The sequence below is a fragment of the Puntigrus tetrazona genome, chromosome 8, assembly GCF_018831695.1.
Source record: "Puntigrus tetrazona isolate hp1 chromosome 8, ASM1883169v1, whole genome shotgun sequence".
Classification (NCBI taxonomy): Eukaryota; Metazoa; Chordata; class Actinopteri; order Cypriniformes; family Cyprinidae; genus Puntigrus; species Puntigrus tetrazona.
This window is the reverse complement of record NC_056706.1, coordinates 20,216,718-20,238,031: the sequence shown is the minus strand read 5'-3', so window position 1 is coordinate 20,238,031 and position 21,314 is coordinate 20,216,718. Positions and strand designations below refer to the sequence as shown.

The window sequence follows — 21,314 nt, the reverse complement described above, 5'->3', positions numbered from 1 at the left end:
GTGTCAGAGGCAGCCCGCCATTTGTTTTGGCCCGGTGGCTCTACTGTACCATTCAGAGCCACTGACGTAGGTCTGTTCTCAAACCACTATTATGATTGGAACTCTCTCTCTCTCTGTGTGTGTATGTGTATGTGTGTTTGTATTTTCTGCTTTTTTCCATGCGGTGACCTTTAACATGCAGGCATAGCAAATTCCATCATTTCCCATTCAAAAGAGGCTAAGAGAGCAGAATTAAAGCCCTGTCTCCTTTGTCAATGTCACTGTCGTCTACAGTTGTAATGAGAGCGTAAAAAAAGTATTCTGTGCAGGTTAACGTACAGTATGGGCGTCGCGAAAAACCATCAGCGATGGAAGCCGAGGAAAAAACATGACTGTTTTACATTGTTTTAGTACAGCCACAAGACCTAAGCGTTAAATATTCATTAAAACATGCATAGACACACATTTCTGCACAAATAACATTTTTCATTTTTGAATAACATTTTATATCCAGCTACTCATTTTATCTGTATAATTGTTCATGTCGAATAGATTCATGCTGAAGTTAAAATGTTGATGCACAACATTTTAAAACGGGATACACACAAAAGCACATTTAAAGCTGCAGTCCGTAAGTTTTGCCTCTTTGTCGCCATGTTTGAAAACCTGGTTTAAATGTTTAATATTAAGGTCTTGTTGCTATACTTCTAAAACAATGTATATTGTAATGTTTATTTCTTGGCTCCAAGCACTTCCACTGTTAGCTCTTTACTGTAACAGTGTGTAGATTTTCAATTTATGTACAGACTAGTCTCTTCACATTTCACATTAAAACCCAAAAAGCTAACCGGTTGTCTTTAAAAAAACAAATCTCAGGTAGTCCAAGGTTATTATATTACTTGCCGGGACAGCTTCTTTATGTTTATGATGCGGTGCCATATTCGAATTTCCCACGAAAACCTACCCATACCACTCAAATTAGAAAACGTTACTACAAGCTAACCGTTTTGAATCAAGCTAAAGGCAATAGTTTTGCACACTGGCTGGTTATGTACTCGATCAAATATTTTAACCAAAAAAATATACGGACTATAGCTTTAAATATATATTTATTCTTATTTAAGTTACAAAAATGATTTAGTCAAGAGCATTGAGAGATGTTGTTTAACATGAATGACTTTTTGAGAGTATCCACTGAACGCAAATAGTGTACGCTCTTCTATGTTAAACTGCAACACATTGGTGAACACGTTTATTCTTAAGGTTTTATAAACCTAGATCATCGCACATACATAGAGCCCCATGAGTATGGTAGACTAGGCTCAAACATGCTTGCTTGACAAGCAAAAGCCACTCAGGTATGTTCTCACGCATGTTTGAGCTTCCCCATTGAGTAATTGATGACAAATAAATAATTCTGGGGGAACGTCTTTCTTTAACTTAGGCGCTAGATTCAGTTATTTCCATAGAAACAGCTTCTATTAAACTCTGAACGTTCCGTGTAACATTCTTTTCTTCCCTCATCATTACTCACAGCACTATTTTAAATCTTCCAGTGAAGGAGTTGCCAAACGTGTTAAGGGGAATGGAAATCATACTGCTGTATGTGTGGAGGCGCAGTACCTGCGCGCACACACACACACACACACACACACACACACACACACACACAGTCCCCCACTATGTAATGACGTTCAATGTATTTAGTGACGCTGCTGGGCCGTGCTGTGGCGCTCCAGGACCTTATGGAATCCTGCCGTGTTGACTGGCTGGTTACCAAGCAACCTAAAGTCACACACGGTGGGCTTCATGAAGCATGTGTGTGTGTGTGCGCACTCGTGAAGCATATGTGTGACGCGTGTGCGGACACATGATTGGAGCAGAAGCCTATTTGTGGGTACATATGCTTTCGTGTAGGTGTTTACATCATTCGGGACAGAACCGAGTGGGGGCAGGTGGTCATGGAGAGTCTTGCGTAATGGGATCCACGGAGCACGAGGGTGTTGATGAGGGTGTCATCAAGCATTACCCCCCCAATACACACACACATAGGCACATTTACGGCCCTTAGGGAAAGGACGTGCCAGACTGTGGAGCTCATTCATTGTGTAATCACTCACAGACTCAATTACATGATGCCTCTGCCTCATTCAGCATATAGAAATGGATACCGACTGAAATGGTGAAGTCAGTGGATGTAGTTTCACTTTTTTCAGTGTTCAACAAGCGATTTGAGTTCACTTAATACTCTCCGTTGGGCTCAGTTTCGGTAGTCTTGAGGTTTTTGAGTATCGGCGCAAAGTCTGGTCCATATTAGCATCACATGAATAGTTCTTTGACTAATACAAGTCTGGGCCACATTGAAGCTTATCCTAGGAATAAAAGACCTACTTAGACAGGAAGACACTCTCTGACTTACTTATAAAGTGACTAAGCATAGTTTTGTTTTTACATAATCTGGGTTCTGAAATTGATTTTACAATTAATAATATACTAAAAATAAATGACAGTTTTTGTTTAGTTTTTTTTACTGCATACACCTTAAAAGTTGTGTTGTTGGACCACAAGTAATCAGGTTTAGCTTATATTGATATAGTCTACAACTGCAGTATTAATTTGTGTGTATATATTTATTTATTATATTCTTTTCTATTCAAATTTGTCTCTTCAGTTTTCTTATTTAATTATTTTTTTTCAGTTTCTTTTAGTTATAACACTAAACTATTAACACTTTAGTTTTAAAAGTGAAAATTTAAATATTGCCTTTTCAAGTAATCAAACTAAATTAAGTTTTTCAGCTAATAGTAATTTTCTTTTATTTTATTTCAAGTTGATTTCACTTGACAATAACAATTTATAAACATTTTCACAATGAAACCGATTGCCAGTTATGTTTATAATTGATAAATCAAATGCATAGTTCATCCAAAAAATGCAATGCTATAAACCTTAAAATTTGACAAAGGCTGAAATCTCAGGGGGGCTTTCTCGTTGGACCGATACAAAACCTGTGCTCCTTCGCTCCCAGAAACTGCATTTTGCCATTTTTAAATGCAACATGCATCAGCCTGGCTCCTCAGTCTGGCTACTATTTTATTAACATCTAAATTAGATGCATTATGTCATATGGTATCGTGTATATTTTGGATTATGTTATGGCCCGTTTATCTTACAGTTCATTTATAACCTGTTGTGAGTAATCTGTTTGTATCTGGTCATTTAGGAGGACTACGAGGTGACACCCGACGAGAAGAGGAAGAGTCGAGGAGATGAGATCATCAAGAAGTTTCTCACCAAGCAGGTGTGGTTTGGTTTAACTTTCTTCTTGCTTGTGTGTGTTAATTTTGGATCTTGAACGTCTCCGTGTGCATCGGTAATCAGAGAGCATGTTGTTTATTCTACAGTCCTCTGAGTGTGTAGATATAGCTGAAGGTCTCGCTGAAAGTTGCAGAGAAAATCTAGAACTGAGCCCCTGCAAAGAGATCTTCAGTGACTGTCGCAAGTAAGACGCATGCAAACACACACGTGTGAAAACCTGGACCTCTGCTGCTTTTAAACTACACTACACTAATTCAGACACCTTAACCATGGTCCCAACCGTTCTAGTTACAGATATGGCAAAGTGTTTTTACATTTGCATTAAAAAGCTATTCATTATTTCCATAATTTGATGCCACATAAACAAATACTTATATTTTTAACTAAAACTACTTTATTGGAGACAGAGCCGTTGTTCACTGGCGAGCTGTGCAAAAATATTTCAAAGTACTTGAAATAAAATAAAAAAGGCTATTTTACTGTTTTTAACATGCAATAATTTGGACACAGTCGTAATAATTGCTACGTAATAAAGGCAGTATTCACAATTAAGTTGTGCAGTTTTTTACTGGGAAGTAAGTTATTAAACAAGTAAACACTACTGCTTAATGTTAGCTCTTTACTTCTGGTACTCACAGAGCTGCCTTTGGTCTAACGGTCTCCATACTGTTTAAAATCTCACAGAGCTCTTCATGACTACTTAAGTGGTGCTCCTTTTGCTGACTATCAGAACAGCATGTACTTCGACCGCTTCCTCCAATGGAAAATGCTCGAAAGGTTGGTGGCACACTTCATCTCGCTTTACCCTCTCCGTTAGCCTTTTAGTCTGGGCACCGTTTCGTTCCTTTGTTTTGCTGGAGGAAGATCTTAGCCAGTTCTTAAACCAGACGTCCCGCATCTTGATAAATCATATTCATCTGTTATGGCAGTTCGGACGCTAATTATTTTTTAGCTTAATTGTTAACAGCTCAACATATGAAAGTATGTTTTGGTCACAAAACATTTGAGTCGGTGCTAGATATAAACTGATCTCGACATTTGCATCTACGCAAGTGGCTCATTAAAAAGTTATGAAAATAGTTTCTACAAACAGCTTTGTTCCACAGACAGAAAATGTGTTTCTCGTTGAACGTGGCTTATAATTGCAATGTAATGTTGTGTTAATGGATGTCAAGTTTCCTGTCTGTGCTGGTTTGTTATCAGATTTTGTGGTTTTATTTCTAGACAACCCATCACGAAAGACACATTTCGTCAGTATAGAGTTCTGGGGAAAGGAGGTTTTGGAGAGGTGAGGATATCTTGAAGTGATAACCTGAACTGTGTTTGTACTGAATATTTACTAATTTGCTCTGAATCAAACCCTAGACTATATTTAGACGTCATATGTGTGCTCGAAATACAGGCAGCGACATCATAATGTCTCATTGTATTTTACTTAATAACCAGAATGGTTGTTTCAGGTCGTACTGTTAGCTTAGCAATATGCTAACATCACCCTCCTGAAAAAAGCAACATATGCCGGTTAGGTATGTTTTGAAGCTGGGATTAAGGACCAGCTAAATTGCGATCTTAAACCAGCAAAAGGACTATCTTAAACCAAGCATCCCAGCTTCAAAACATACCTAAACGGCATACGCTGCTTTTTTTGATCAGGGCAAACTCTGCTGGAGTCAGTTTTGAGTCGAGTTCCCTGTGTGCCTCGTATAAAGAGCATTGTTTGTGTGATGTGCTGCGTATGAAGTTATCACACTTGCAAAATGTTGCAAAAAAGTGTGAATACTGTGATGTGTAAAGAGGAACACAGAAGTTACTTTCAAGCCAAGTGGCTTTCTGGTGGTCACTGTGGCAAAATTGCATCGAACACAAGTGAAACTTAAACGCAAGCAAAATCTCCTAGAGTCACACGATGCTTCAGAAATCATTCTACTATGCTGATTTGCTGCTCAAGAAACTTTTTTTTAAAATGATTAATATCAGTAATAAAGACAGATGCGCTGCACTGCTGAAATATAGTCTTTTTACTGAAACTTCAAAAGACACTGTTGCTGGACAAAGCAAATTTATTCTGTGCTGACCAAACACAAAGCTGCTTGGTCAGAAAATGACCTTCTTTGTACGTGTCTCTATGCTATCAACAATGCATTTTTTGCGCATGCAGTTTAGGTGACTTCGCAGGTAACTTTTTGTGCATGATAACGTGTGTCCATCTGCGCCCAGGTGTGTGCGTGCCAGGTGCGAGCCACAGGAAAAATGTACGCCTGTAAAAAGCTGGAGAAGAAAAGGATAAAGAAGAGGAAGGGGGAAGCCATGGCTCTAAATGAGAAGCAGATTCTGGAGAAGGTCAACAGCAGGTTTGTGGTAAGTGCATTCGTTCATTTATCTGTGATCTTTCATCTCCTTTCCTCTGGCTTGGTTTACACCTGGGATAAACATCTTTCGCCATTCAGTGGTCAGACAGGCTCGGTGCCTTCTCCCTTTTTTTTTAATTATGTAATAAAGTATCAAAACGGATATATTCTGCTCATCCTGATCGTTCTCTGGCTCTCAGGTTAGTTTAGCGTACGCGTATGAGACCAAAGATGCCCTGTGTCTGGTGCTGACCATAATGAACGGCGGCGATCTGAAGTTTCACATCTATAACATGGGAACCCCGGGCTTTGAGAAGGAGCGCGTGCAGTTCTACGCCGCTGAGATCTGCTGCGGTCTCGAGCACCTGCACCGAGAGTCTATCGTCTACAGGTGTGCACCTCAAATCCTCAAATGACTCGATGATGATGATGATGAAGTCATTTTTATTTTATTAATCTTGCTTTTTATCATTCTAGGGATTTAAAACCAGAGAATATACTCTTAGATGATAATGGTAAGTCAAATCAAGTTTTCCTTCAAGTGAGCCAAGTAAGGAAGTGTGACATTTCTTTACCTTTATGTACAGTGAAATGCAACAACAAATGCATGTTGCATTATGTATTTTTTCTACAGGTCATATCCGGATCTCAGACCTAGGCTTGGCCATTAAAGTGCCTGATGGAGAACAGATCCGTGGCCGAGTGGGGACCGTGGGCTACATGGGTAATGATCTTTAACTGCACTGATTTATACACCTTGAAGATTTTTCAAAACAAAAATTAATTCTTGATATACAGTACTATTCAAAAGTTTGGGGATTCAAGTTTTGAAGATGGGATGCATGCTGTAATAATGCATTTATATAATTAATAATTCAAATTAATTTGTGAATTTATCATTTTTAATTTTTTTAATATTACTATTTTACTGTATTTTTTTTTTTTTATCAAATAAGTGCAGCCTTGTTAAGCAGAAGAGACTTTTTTTCCAAACCATAAAAAAAAAAAATCGTACAGACCCAAACCTTTGAATGGTAGTGGATCTATTGAAAGGAAAAATATTTATTTTTAGCCGCACCGATCAGTCCTATTCATAGCAATATGAAACATTAAAACGTTGTTTATTGATTGATGAACTCAAACTGTATTGACGGACAGCTCCAGAGGTGATCAATAACGAGCGCTATAGCATGAGTCCGGACTGGTGGGGATTGGGTTGTCTGATTTATGAGATGACTGCCGGCCGATCGCCTTTCCGCGCTCGCAAAGAACGAGTGAAGAGAGAAGAGGTGGAGAAGAGGGTGCAAGAGGAGGAAGAGGAGTACAGCGACAAGTTTTCAGAAGACACCAAAGCCATCTGCAGGATGGTGAGACACGCACACATGCGCAGAGCACACAGTTTCTATGCTAGTCAACATCCAGGATGACGCAGCGGAGTACAACTAAGAGCTTGTATCCAAAGCTGCATTATCCCTTCAGTCAAACACACCATAGAAGCTGATTTAGAGCCCATTGAGAGAGCGCACAAAGCTGGTAAAGTTGAGTCCATTCTGTTTGTTTGGCTCGTTTCTCTGGCTGGTAGTGCTGGGAAAGAAGCTGATAATGAGCTCTCTGAGACCAGCTCAGTTCAGGATTGTTTAATAATCTAAATATATTATAAGGAGCCTCTGTTGTCTTTTGTGCCATGCGACTGGCTTTCACCCTGAAAAATGAAAAATGTGTCATTTACTCACCCTTGTGTTGCTCCAAACCCGTATGACTTTATTTTATAGTATGAGTGAACAGAGACTTAAGTTCAGTTAAAGTTAAAGTTGAGTTAAATATTACACTTTTAAAGTTGTTGGTAAATATATATGCATGTGATGTATATTATGTAAACGTTAAAAACAACCAGTTTACGATGTAATTTTATATGGGCTAAAGTGTTCGTGCTAGATAATGATAAACATAATACAAAGTAAATATGTACCAATTAATATTTTAACAATTTGATTTTGTAAATGGGTGGTATAAAAGCCAGTTATTTAATTATGAAAGCAATTATTCATGCAGTTAAATAACTAGTAATTATTTATCATTATATTAAGAGAGTAAACGCATTTGTAATGTTTTAAATAATCTGTTGTTTTGAACACTCTGTCCATCAAAGAATCATGAAAAATCACGTTATAATAGTCTGCTAAACTTTTCAACACTGAAAAATAAATATTTTTTGATCATAAAAGGAGCATGTTAGAATGATTAATGATGCTGAACATACAGCTTTGACAGCAGAATTAAATTTTTAAAAATATTGCAATATAATTTTTTATGCTAATATTTTACAATATTGCTGCTTTTAATATATTTCTGATCTCAGAAATGCAGCCTTGGTGAGCAGAAGAAATTTCTTTCAAAAATGAATTTACTGCCCCCATCTTCTGAGAGCCGATGGCTGCCCCCCAAATTAGATTTGAGAGTCTCAGCAGAGCGCACCGTGAATTTGGTCGTCACACAAAACCATCACAAGACTTGATGATAGATACCAAATCACGTGGAGTGCTTGTTTTGCTCTTCACTGCATGCACGATCTGAAATGGAAAATGTGACGCTCTTATTTTGTTTTCACCATAAGATTTAAATTCAAATCAGAATGACATGAGGATGAGTGAGCGATGACAATTTTTCGGGTGGACCGTCCATTAAAGCTGTTTTGCATTTAAAAATCGTAGTCCTCATGCAAATGGCCTCCACATACGGCCTCACGAAAGATCCCAGCCTCACTCGTTCCCGCGTGTGGTTTTGTGATGTCTGGTTTGTGATTGCTGACCCTAGTTTTGGGATGTTTGCCCCGTTGTAGCGTCTTTTATTTGGCACGCGTGCTCTTTTTTTCCCAAGTGTTTGGAAGCCGTTGACCGGCTTCGGCCGTGGTTTAATAGGTTACATTCCCCCGCTTTTAAAGAATGCGCAAGTGTCTGACTGGCTGCTCTCCGCTCTCTGTCCCGCAGCTGTTAGCCAAAGATCCCAAGCAGAGGCTCGGCTGCCAGGCGGACGGAGCTGCGGGAGTCAAAGCCCACCCCTTCTTCAAGAACATCAACTTCAAGAGGCTGGAGGCCGGCATTCTGGAACCTTCCTTTGTGCCTGATGTGAGTCCCTGTTCTCATCTGCCTGAAATAACAGTCAGGGATATCAATCTATTGGAGATTTAGACTAAATATATTTAAAAAAAATGTGTTTTGGCTCATATTTAATACATCAGGCTTTAAAGACTCGTATAGTATGATATAGTGAGACTATGTAGCTCATATTTGGGAAGAAAAACACCTCAGTTTTATTCAGAGGCCTTAACTGAGCAAAAACATTCAAGTCAGTGCAGATGATTGTTTATGTGGCCAGAAAGAGCAGTCTGCTTACATTTAAATGCATATGAATATCAGTTTTCACTCTATATCTCCCAGTAATGTGTTATGGTAAGTTTGGTAGTGTTATATTTTCCGCTTACACCTATTAGTAATATTAGCATGCATAATACTAGAATATTAGCCATTTATTAATGCTAATTAAGCATATGGTAATGTCTTATTCTACATTTACCTTATTCTGTGTTACAACACCAAAACTTAACAACTACCTTACAAACTATTAATAAGCAGCAAAAATAAATTAAATATTGAAAAAAAAAAAAAATATTGAGGAAAATGTTTTAGTTAATAATTAACAAGTGTTTTTTTTTTTTCTTTTTATAAAAGCAAATAATTTGTCATACAATGACGATTGAGAGATTAACAAACAAATGTTCCTCAAAAGCCTGATGGATCAGATTTGAACCTCAGAAACATTGTGTTGATTGCTTCCATCCGGTAAATGTTCATCTTGAAATATTACTGACGATGTAAGTTATTCTTACTGTACAAATACTTGATTTAAATCGATACAGTCATACATGAAAAGTCATTTACTTGCTAAAAAAGCATAAATCAAATGGCAGAAGGCTTGTAGTAGGTTGTGTACAACATGCTTTTAAGTTTTGGTTATGTTGATATTTTTTAGAGGCCATGGAAATGTGCATATCAAATATAGGCTTTAAAGGGTTGAATTCTGTGGAAACTCATTAAATAAAATGATGAGGTTTTTCTCTCACCATGCAGAAGGGAAGATAAAAAATAATAATAATAATAATAATTATAATATTACCTTTTCTATTTTTATTCCATGGCAAAAAAAAATTCTATGATTACTCTGTTTTTCTTTTTTGTTTTAATTTCACAGCCCAGGGCGGTCTACTGTAAAGATGTTCTGGACATTGAGCAGTTCTCCACCGTTAAGGGAGTCAACCTGGACCAAACAGACAATGACTTCTACTCCAAGTTTGCCACTGGCAGTGTCTCCATCCCATGGCAAAATGAGGTATGAAATCCCAGCTGCTGCCAGCATAACAACATGACACTTTTTTCCAGATTCAACAAAAATAAATACTAAAATGTATTTACCTTTACTGTGCATATTTCCGTACTTAATAAAAATAACCTGCAATTGTGCTCTTGGTATACTAAACTTGTATACCTAAAGTCTGCTAAACTGGAACAACTCATTTTATACTTGATGCATTTTAATTGTGCTATTTGATTGTACTGAAGTGGAACTATTTCAGGTACACCTGAAATATTTAGCATTTAAACACCGATATTATTAAAGATGATGCAGTCATCATCAATAGTGGCATCAAAATACATTTTAGGCCTAAAAAAAAAAAAAAAAAATGTCTTAAGCGATATGTCAGTAAAAAATTTCATTTGAACTATACAAACTATATGAATGATTTCAATTATCCTTAATATGACGTAAATACATTTTTAAATATATCGCTTCCTATTAGCAGAATCATTCAACCCAGTATTATTTTTAGCATTGCATGTGGCAGACCTTTTCTGACGTTTTAAGGTGTACAGTTGTTGTTAATAGTATTAATAATATATATCAGCATGACAGGAAGGCTGCATTGACCAATCAGCACCCAGAACCGTAATTATGCATTCAGGAAAGACGTTAAGAAAATAAGGTTTAATTTGATCATGACTCACTGACGTTTCTCTTTCTGTGTTAATCTGTCTGCGTCTCTTTTGTGTCTCTCTTCTTTCCTTCCTTCTCTATTCTTCTCTGCTGCAGATGATCGAGACGGAGTGCTTCAGTGACCTTAACGTATTCGGGCCCCAGGGGACGCGGCCCCCTGACCTGGACTGGAACCAGCCTCCCGAGCCTCCTCGGCGTAGCCTGCTGGACAGGATCTTTAGGAGACATGTGAGGATCTCCTCCACCTCCACCACAGAGGAACACCCCAGAGAACACAATAGTTAACTACAGACCAGGTCAAACACCCCATCAGGACACGCACGCTCACACGTGTAGAGCAGAACAGCAGCGACTAGGCTGAAGCTTTCTACACAGGGGCCAAAAACAACTCTCGGCCAACGTCGAAACTCAAAACTCTTCATTTGTTTGTATTTTGCGATTTATTAACATTTTTATTTGTTTTCTCTCTCTCTTGCTCTCTTTGCAAAATAGTTCACTGATAAGTAAACAGATTTTTACTTTTATTTTATTAGTATTTTTATTATATTAGAAATTAAGAATTGTAATTTATATTGTTCATTACAGATTTCTTATTTTTTTCAGATTAAAATCTGTATGTTTTAGTGTGGGATTATTTAACTGTAAACAAAAAGTCATGAAAGAACTTCCTTTTATGAGTCAGTAATTTTTTATGTTTTTGAAAATATTTATTTGATCAGGAAAAAATCTTGAAATATTTCTAGACATATATATATATATATATATATATATATATTAAACTGTTATTTATTCCTGTGATGAAAATTAGAAATACTACTCCAGTCTTCAGTGTCATATTTTCCTTTAGAAATCATTTTGATATGCTTCAGAAGAAACATTAATTATTATTATTATTATTATATGTTGAAAACAAGTGTCCTATTTATGGAAAAACGTTATCCTTTTTTCAGTATTCTCAGATGAAAAGAGTCCAAAACAACAGTTATTTGAAATAAAAATATCGTATTACAAATTGAACTTTACTGTCTTTTTTTTTATTATTTGATAACTGGACTGAACTAAAGCGTGCACATTTATTTTTATTTAGTCCTTCTATAAAAATAAAAATAAAAAAAGTAAAGGGAGAATTTTTCAGTTGTTTTGAAAGTAAAGAAATAAATGGGAGTAATATCTGATTGCATAACATGCGGCGGCTGTCGAGTGTTCATTTTGGCCCCTGATTGCACACGTCTATATGCGAGAGAGCATTTAAACATCGTCACTAACGTGATCTATTTCTGTCTGTCATTGTCTGTCACCCTTCAGCATCCAGAGGTGACCATCGCTCAAAGCCGGGTCTCGTCTTCCAGCGTCAACTCTGTTGACTCCATGTCAAACTCTGCCCCCTAGTGGACAGATTGCCGCGGGACTACAGGGAACAAAAGCGAGTGAGCGATAAAGAGGGGAAAGAATGAGAGTGAGGAACTCCTCCTGCCCTTTAAAGACCGGTCGACAGAGCGTGAAAGAGTCCGTTTTCCTTGCCTTGGCCCTCACTATCCATCCATGGCCCGCCGAGAGGACAGGAGGCAAAACAAGCTCCCGTTTTAAAGACCTTTATTTATCCGTTTTGTGACAGAAAGGAGAACATTTATTCCTTCACCTCACGCTCCCTCAGGATTGCTGGAACAGTAAAGAGCCACTGACAATGACAGAATATTAACTCGTATTATTCAGGGGATTTTATCGACAAAGAAAGGCCTCCACAGGGAACGGGAAGGGGGCTTTTTAAACGTTCTTTTGCAAAGGAAAGCTAATATAGTGAACTTACGAGACTACACATCCACTCACAAACGCACACACTTTCTCGTTTCCTCCTCCATCCCTCACGCAATACCTACCCAGCCCTTTTTTTTTCTCTTTCCGTCTACACGTAACACCTCCAACCTCAACCCAAAACGTGCATTGCCTTGCATACTCTCAGGCCAAAGACAGAGCTTACTAGAGGAAGCCGTTGCCGTGTTTCGCTTCAGAGAGTGACGAAAGGCCTAAAAGCACAAGGAAATGAAACGATACATCATTTAGCTCATTTCGTGACGTCGCTGAAAAACAAACTCTTCCGGTCTGCTGAATGGGATAGAGGATTTAGTCATGATTTTCTCATTCTCATGTCGTTCCGAACCTGTATGACTTTCCTTTTTAAGGAGAACATAAAAGTAGTACATTGGAAACCAAACCGTTTTGATCGACTGCACAAAACAATGGAAGTGAATGGGAAACAAAACTGCTTGGTTAGCAACTTTCTTCCAAATAACTATCTAGAATTTATATATATATATATCTCAACAGAAGAAACAGGATCTGGAACGACATGAGAGTGATCAAATAATGGCAAAAAAATCATTTTGATCACTGTCCCTTTAAGACTAAATTCCGTTATCTAGATCTCATCCGCTCTGTTTGTCAGTCGCTAAACGTAAGCTGAAAGTATCTCCGTATGATCACTTCCTTTGTGCATAAAGGCCTTCGGCTGTGGTGAAAGGTGGAGCCATCTTTAGTGGGAGTGGCTTTTGGGTAGGTAGGCCGTCTACCAGCAGACACATAGCCAATCACAGCACAACAAGTCAGTCAGGGAGTCCTTCTCATCTCATTATTCACAAGTGGCTCATTTAGCTGATTTACAGAAAACAAATGACTGAACCGGTTGGTTGCTTCAGCTTTCGTAGGCAATTTGGCGTTAAATCGGAGGTCATCGCTGGACTCTACTTAAACATTGCTGATGTGGAAAACGGTTTGAAAATATGCTTGATTTGCATCGCGGCAGCTCCGAGTAGAAACCATCTAATGATCTACACCATAATCACGCCACAGCTGAGCACTTATACTTAGAGGACAACAAAACCGCTTTCCTTCCAGATTTGGTGTTCCAGAAATATGCCTTCATTTCATCCGATTTCAACCACTACTAGACTGAAACTGGCAAAACACACACACAGTACACCAGACTCATGAACTTTCATACCTCAGCAGCTGTTATCTCTTATTTATACCGTTTCCGACTGGTAGAAAAACATTTCATCCATCTTTCCCAACTGTAAATGTACTCATTTTAAAGAAGCGTGCAGGATTTCAGTCCCGAATCCGGAACGCACTGCCCTCAAATGCATTTATATCCCCGCGTAGAGGATCTGTGATTAGTTCTGTAGCGTTTCCTCTTAAACGGTAGTTAATAGATAACTGAACGGAATACGAATCTCGACCTTGTAATCTAGCGTTCACGATACCATTCCCGAGGTTTTTATACGCTCATCAGCGCATCCCAAGACAAATCAAGTGTATTAAAATGGTGACTTTTGACGAGTCCGTACGCTAAGTGCCATGTCATTTCCAATCATTGAGCTGATGTGTGTTTTACCAAATGATGCATCGGTTGTGCCATTAATTTGCCGGGCCGGAAATGTCCTCTGAAGGTTCAAGTGCATACTTAGCGCGGGTTCTACCATTTCATAACCGGTTATTGCACTGTATCGTGACGTGTTACATAAATTGCACTGCCCAGCGCACGGTCAATCAGATGTTCATGGAGCGGGGCCAGCGTGTCTGTCGGTTTTGGGGGCTGATCTCTGTGTGTGCTTGGCGCCATGCTGCCGCTCGCCGTCGTTAGTCGTGACGATTCATGGCCAATTTCTGATTTCGTGTTGACGCATTTCTCCTATTTTTGAAAAATGGCGGCCAACAGCTTTTCCAGAAGTACTTTTAATTTACCATTACAGGGAATAGTCATTGTTTTGCCACTTTGGTGCGTTTCCAGATTGGGGAAAGTTTTTACCATAGTGATCTAGTTGGTACTCTGGCAAATGTCAGTCATGTTTCTGACTTCCCTGTGTATGCATAGATAAACCGTGCATATTATTTATATAATAATTAAGTGTTTCTAGCACTCTATATCATTGAGGGGGACTGATGTAAATTGATATTATATGTTCTATTGGTAAGTACGTGTTGATTTGATCTATGGAGGTTCGCCACTTTTTTTTTTTGGTTTGTTTTTTGGAGTCACAGTTAACTAGAATTATTAGCGTCATTTCAAACAAAACAAAAAAAAGGCTGTAAATGAAAAGCCTGACGGTTTGAACTTTAAGCTTATAGGTTTCTATTTCTCCGCTGTCCCTCTGAAGTAATCTGTGAAGTTTAGAAAAACGATGAACCTTTCCTCAGACTGAGAGTTGATGCATTTCTTATGTACATTTCCTTTATGTCCTCCATACAAAATGAACGTGTGGTGAGAGATACGTAATTGCTGCATAAAAGGGAACTTGCCTTTAAAACAATGACCAAACTAAAAGGGAACTGAACTGGTATTTATTTGACAAGTAAAAACTGAAATTTCTCACTAGAGAAAATCAGTTTTTGAGGACATGGCTACTGTTGGATTAATTGTTTTTTGTGCAGTTGTGTATCAACTGTTTTTTTTTAAGCCTTGAAGCGAGTTTTAACTACATTCTGGAAAAAAAAACCCAATGAAGTGCCTCCTTTTTAGTAGTCTAGTCCAGGTTAGTGCCCATGATACGGTTTGCACTTTGTGTGTCACTTCAGTCATTCACATGATGTAAACATGTACACGCACAAACACACACGCACACAAGTTTTAAAGAGAGGTGTTGTACTGCGCTGATTGCATGTGAAGCCAAACCTGACGGAGTCCTTCTGAATAAAACCTGTGCTGGCCTGAACACAACTGTGTAGTTCTTTTAGAAATGTGAACGTGTTTGTATTATGATAGCGTACATGAATATCTTGAAAGGTAAACGTAAAACTTTTAATAATAAATGGTAAGGAATACTGACTGGCTTTGGTTTAAATGGTTTCATTTTCAACTGATTTTAAATAAATGTGTGTGTGTATAGCTAGACATATACATATATATAGACATATACATAGACATACATACATATATACATACATACATATATACATACATGTATACACACACGTATATATTTAAAAAATATTTGCATGTTTATATAATTTATATATAAAGTAATGCTGTCAAATGATTAATCACATCCAAAATAAGTTTTTGTTTACATAATATATGTGTATACTTTGTTGTTGTGTGTATATATATATATATATATATATATATATATATATATATATATATATATATATATATATATATAAATACACATGAATGTATATATTTCATAAAAAAGGATATCAAATATATTTGTAATATAAATTGTACAAATGTGAATGTATATAAAAAAAATTGTGTGTGTGTTTACATATGCATAACAGCACACATTATGCAAACAAAAACTTTTATTTTGGATGTGATTAATCATTTGACAGCACTATTATAAATATAATATAAAGAGATAACTTATTTTTCTTAAATATACACATGCGTGTATATACATAAATGCGATACACACGTAAATAAAAATGTGTTTTGGATGAGATTAAGATTAATCGTTTGACAGCACTAATATACAGGTGCATTTCAATACATTAGAATGTCATGAAAAATTCTGTAGTTCAACTCAAAATGTAAAACTTGTGTATTAAATAAATTCAATTCAGACAGACTGAAGTAGCTTATGTCTTTGGTTCTTTTAATTGTAATGAATTAGACTCACGTTTAACGAAATCCCATCAAGTCACGATCTCCAAAAATTAGGGTGGCATGCCACTCAACTGGATACATCTGCGAAGGCTTCCTGGGTCTTTAAAATGGTCTCTCGGTTTGGTTCACTAGGCTACTCAATCATGAGACAGACTGCTGATCTGACAGTTGTCCGGAAGACAATCTCTGACACCTTTCACAAGGAGGGGAAGCCACAAACATTCATTGTCAAAGAAGCTGGCTGTTCAGCCGTATCCAAGCATGTTAACAGAGGAAGAAAAAAGATGCACAACTAACCAAGAGAACCGCAGCCTTATGAGGATTGTCAAGCAAAATCGATTCGAGAATTTGAGTGAACTTCACAGGGAATGGACTGAGGCTGGGGTCAGGGCATCAAGAGCCACCACTCACAGACGTGTTTGGCTACAGTTGTCGTATTCCTACTGTTAAGCCACTCCTGATCCACAGACAACGTCAGAGGTGTTTACCTGGGCTATGGAGAAGAACTAGGTCCTGCATGTCACTGCACCCGTTCACAAAGATATTTTAGAGAACTTCATGCTTCCTTACCAGCTTTTTGAAGATGCTGATTTTATTTTCCAGTAGGATTTGTCTCCTGCCCACACGCCAGAAGCTGGTTAAATGACCGTGGTGTTACTGTGCTTGACTGGCCAGCAAACTCCCCAGACCTGAACCCCATAGAGTATCCATGGGGTACTGCAAGAGGAAAATGAGAAACGAGACAAAAAAAAGCATTCTAATTTATAAAAAGATATTCTAATTTATTTAGATGCACCAGTATATAATGTGTGTGTGTGTATGTGTATGTATATATATATATATATATATATATATATACCTGATTTTTCACTTGCCGCAAGTCTTTTAATTAAGAACTTTTCTCAGTTAATATTGATAAAGTAATTTGATTGTCATATGATGTAATTAAATCAGTTAAAGTTAGTATTTGATTACAGCTCTCGTTTGCACCTGTTCTAGCTTTATTTTAACAACTAATGGCAGTAATTTCCACACTTCCTGACTGGAAGGTGGTCTGACAAAGGTTAAGGCCTGAGGTATAAATTACTCTGAGGGACACGGGGTTGTGGGTTAAGGCACTTTTACTCATAAAGCCGCTTTCCATTGCTTAAATGTTCTTGAGCGAGTTGATTTTACGTCAAGCTGAAAACCACGAGTCATTAAACCAATATTTTCATACAACCAGAAAAGTTTCCATTGGCGCCGAGGCCAAGGCTGTCACACTGGCCTCTTATTGTTGTCACTGATGGAGAATTGATTTGTTGCAGCTTTGATATGGGTTTACGTGGCACAGCTTGTAAGAAGATTTGACCTGGATTTTCAGGATACAGCTCTGTCAACCAACGTAAGGTCGAATGCTAACATTTGTACAATAAAGGTCCACTAGTTTCCTCTTTTTTTTGCACGTCACCAAGCAATGATGTAATTTTAACTCGACCTCTTGGAGTTATGGTGATGATGATGCTGGACAATCTTGGCTAGTGATTTGTCACATTGTAAACTTGACCTCCTGACCTAAAGCTGTAATGGAACCAGAAGAGAACGACATATGTGACATACTGAGAGTTTCTGGCTTATCGTATCCTAAAATATATCTGTAGATAAGTTTAGCTGCTCAGTACTGTTTGTTTTGACTGGAAAAAGAAAGAAAGAAACGCAGGCAACTTGACTGTGCGAACCGGTGTTCTGTGTGGGTAGTCTTCAGGCACCGGCTGTTATCTGTAACAACGTGTTTAGATTGGTAGGCCGTCGTGTTCACTGCACATCCTTGACACACAGGGCCGCCCCTGTGCGTTGAGTGATGGTGCTGTTTTATCTGTGAGGTGACGAGAACACGGCCTTGTCTGACGGGCCTATAAAGAGGCAGAAGCAGCCAACTGTTCCTCAGATTCCTCTTCGCTCGCGCATTTCACGTGTAGTCGCTCATTCATCTGTTGAAAAGATACTTCAAATGTTGCCTGCAACGTTCAAACTGTGCGCTGGCATTTCCTACAGGCACATGAGAAACATGACAGGTAAGGAGCTGATTCAGGAATCCACGGTTTTCAGAAATATTTAATATATGCCGGTATATTTATTCAGGTTTTTGTGTTCAGGTCTGAGGAAGAACGCAATAATTGCGATCCATCATGAGCTGAACAAGCTTTCCGGACCTGGACCTAGTGCCTGGCTCAGCCACATCCGAAGAAGGAGCTCACTGCTCAGTAAGAGGACTTTTACGCTACTTGAACATCCATTTGAAAGGAAAAGAGACACTTTTGAGTTCTGCTGTACAGTACATGTCAGAGGTATTTATTGTTATATATACAGTATGTAATTTAAGCAGTATTACAGGAGTGATTGGGCTGTTGGTTTATATATTAGTGAGTGTGATATTGCCTTTTTTGGTAGCTTACAATTTAGACTAAGCATTGAAAATTGTTCTTCTAGTTTTGCTTGACCAATGAAAATGGTTATAAACACAACCACTGCAGAATTGTATGTCTCTAAGAAACACAGTTGTGCTATTATTCCTGAACAAACTAGCATTTTGTAATAAATCAGTCGACTGAATGATTCAGCGACTCACTCATAAGTCAGTCAGTCGCTGTGTTCAACTATGCCTGCTTCCATACTATATAGCAGGTAGTACATGAAACCATCTTAATATTCATAAATCAGTACGTTATACTCTTCCCACTTTAGCAGAGATGATAAAATGCACGTTTGACTGGCACTTTATTATCCCATGATGAGGCAAAATCACTTATAATGTTCCTGAATGATTCAGTGTTTTAAAGGAATTGGTTGATTTAACGAATCAGTAACTCACTCATAAAGTCATTTGTCGCCACTTACTGGCAAACAATACGACTTGCAGAAAGGGTAGATACAAAAATCTCCATTTTCACAGAAATGCACATTTTCTTTAGAAATCTCCCATGCATTCCTTTATGCAAAGATAATGTTTATGCATTTTTTTCTTTGCATAGGCAGTCGGATCCCAGAGGAGACGTACAATGAAGCCGAGCAGTGTTATGTGCAGCAGGGACAGCAAGCTCTGCAGAAGTCCATCAGCATCCTCAGTGACCAGGACGGCTGGCAAACTGAGATCGAGAGTGTAGGTGTCATTAATAATCAGATTTCATCATTCATTCTGCCCCGCATTTGTGCATATTGTAATATTCAGTCTTATATAGCAATTTAGTGTCAGGGTATACCATAGAGTTAATAATACTCAAAAATTGTTTATGTGGGTTTTTCTCTCTAAAGGTCAATGGTGATAAGGTGATGAGTAAAGTATTACCAGACATTGGCAAGGTTTTTAAGTTAGAAGTGATGCTGGAACAGAAGACGGATGATCTGTATGAGGAGCTGGTGGATAACATGGAAAAAATGGGGGAGTGGAACCCAAATGTCAAACAGGTCAAGGTGGGTAGAAACAGATGATCTACTGGCTGTCAGCTTCCTGTGATGGGTGTGCAATTTATAATGTCTTCCCTTTATGAAGGACTTCATGTCATCTCATTTCATACTTACAGTGTTCCATCATGATAACATAAAACATACAGCCGCTGTTACCTAGAGATATCTGGTGTTCAATAGAGATTTGGTTCCTCTCAGATTCTTCAGAAGATCGGTCAGGATACTATGATCACACACGAGGTTTCAGCTGAAACACCTGGGAATGTGGTGGGCCCTCGAGACTTTGTAAGTGTCCGCTGTGCCAAGCGGAGAGGATCTTCATGCTTCCTCGCCGGGATGTCCACTCAGCACCCCGGAATGCCTGAACAGAAAGGGTTTGTAAGGTAAGGGAAAATATGAAGCACTTTCCTGTATGTGGCCTGCTTTAGTGTTCGCTATAAGCTGGTCCTGCAGCGAGCTATCAGAGTACCTCTGAATCCCTCCACCTCCTCCAGCTCCACCTGTCTACATTTGCTATGGTATTTATGCGTGCATTAACATGTTAAAACTATTAGACAACTAGAGTAGTCATGATTGAAATATATACATGTATATCTACAATACTGCTTTCTTTTTAAGGGCTGAGAACGGACCCACCTGTATTGTGATGCGACCAAGTGCAGAAGATCCCGATAAGACAAAATTTACCTGGCTGCTCAGTTTAGATCTTAAGGTAAGTAAATTCTTGTAATACTATAATTGTCCCAAAAAGGTTAAGTCATCAGTTGTGGCACCATCGAAATCAGAAAATCTGTTTTAGCTTTGCAATTTGCTTTGCTCTGTTGTCTTAAAAAAATTACACAATTTGCCTTTAAAGGAGGTAGCTTACCCAAAAGCGTAAATTATTATCTAATAGATAATGCATTATTCTTCCAAATAAACCGAGTGTCAAATCTAACGTCTGGTTTGTCCTCATTCTGTCATCTCCAGGGTTGGATCCCAAAAACCGTCATCAACCGAGTACTTTCGCAAACCCAGGTGGATTTCGCAAACCATCTCAGGCACAGAATGGCATCCAGTGGTGGTGTGGAGGCAGCCGTTGCTTGCTAACATCTACCTTTATGGCCTAAAAGCAGATGCTGCAACTCTGTTCAGGGTCAAGATCGTCTCACCCAAAACCACCACAACCCATTTCAATAAATAAATCACAGAGATACAGAAGTTAAATTATCCATCAAAACAGTATGCTGCTCCTTGTACAGTACAGAACCGTAATTTATAAAAATGGATCAAATGCTGGGTCACTGCAACGGAGATTTAATAAGTTTTGATTTCAGCCCGATAGTAAACTCAGTCTCCTTCCTCTGTCTCCTTCATTTTTGGGTTTGATCTTCCTTTATTTCCCTCATATACTTCTGCAGAACACCGCAGACTATTAACTACCGGGTTCATTAGTTCCTATTTTATCACTGTTTGTATTTATTTTAAGTTAATATTATTATTGCATCACCCTGGGAAAGGATGTCTTCTAAGCGAACATTCATTAAAACTATTAAAATGAAAAAGTACAGTCTCTTTTGTTGTCCACTGGG

General features: G+C 38.2%; 2 protein-coding genes across 4 annotated transcripts in view; both read left to right on the top strand.

Moving 5' to 3' along the window:
* Window positions 1–15,516, top strand: part of grk5l (G protein-coupled receptor kinase 5 like) — a 43,408-nt gene extending 27,892 nt beyond the window's left edge. The window contains exons 4-16 of one of the 3 annotated variants that reach the window (XM_043247668.1): window positions 3,203–3,280; window positions 3,384–3,481; window positions 3,982–4,074; window positions 4,522–4,585; window positions 5,515–5,655; window positions 5,846–6,036; window positions 6,123–6,160; window positions 6,280–6,369; window positions 6,804–7,012; window positions 8,633–8,770; window positions 9,894–10,031; window positions 10,791–10,922; window positions 12,000–15,516. In XM_043247668.1, the coding sequence (XP_043103603.1) occupies window positions 3,203–3,280; window positions 3,384–3,481; window positions 3,982–4,074; window positions 4,522–4,585; window positions 5,515–5,655; window positions 5,846–6,036; window positions 6,123–6,160; window positions 6,280–6,369; window positions 6,804–7,012; window positions 8,633–8,770; window positions 9,894–10,031; window positions 10,791–10,922; window positions 12,000–12,083 (1,494 nt within the window). In that variant the 3' untranslated portion in view covers window positions 12,084–15,516. Of the gene's footprint in view, window positions 1–3,202; window positions 3,281–3,383; window positions 3,482–3,981; window positions 4,075–4,521; window positions 4,586–5,514; window positions 5,656–5,845; window positions 6,037–6,122; window positions 6,161–6,279; window positions 6,370–6,803; window positions 7,013–8,632; window positions 8,771–9,893; window positions 10,032–10,790; window positions 10,991–11,999 lie in introns of all 3 variants that reach the window. The other 2 variants (XM_043247669.1, XM_043247670.1) reach the window with 2 other exon arrangements.
* Window positions 15,517–17,152: 1,636 nt separating this feature from the next.
* Window positions 17,153–21,287, top strand: star (steroidogenic acute regulatory protein). The gene is made up of 7 exons (XM_043247676.1): window positions 17,153–18,353; window positions 18,435–18,542; window positions 19,311–19,438; window positions 19,591–19,749; window positions 19,942–20,126; window positions 20,362–20,455; window positions 20,713–21,287. Exons 1-7 carry the CDS (start codon window positions 18,290–18,292, stop codon window positions 20,830–20,832), a joined length of 858 nt encoding a protein of 285 aa, XP_043103611.1. The 5' UTR covers window positions 17,153–18,289; the 3' UTR covers window positions 20,833–21,287.
* Window positions 21,288–21,314: the final 27 nt, after the last annotated feature.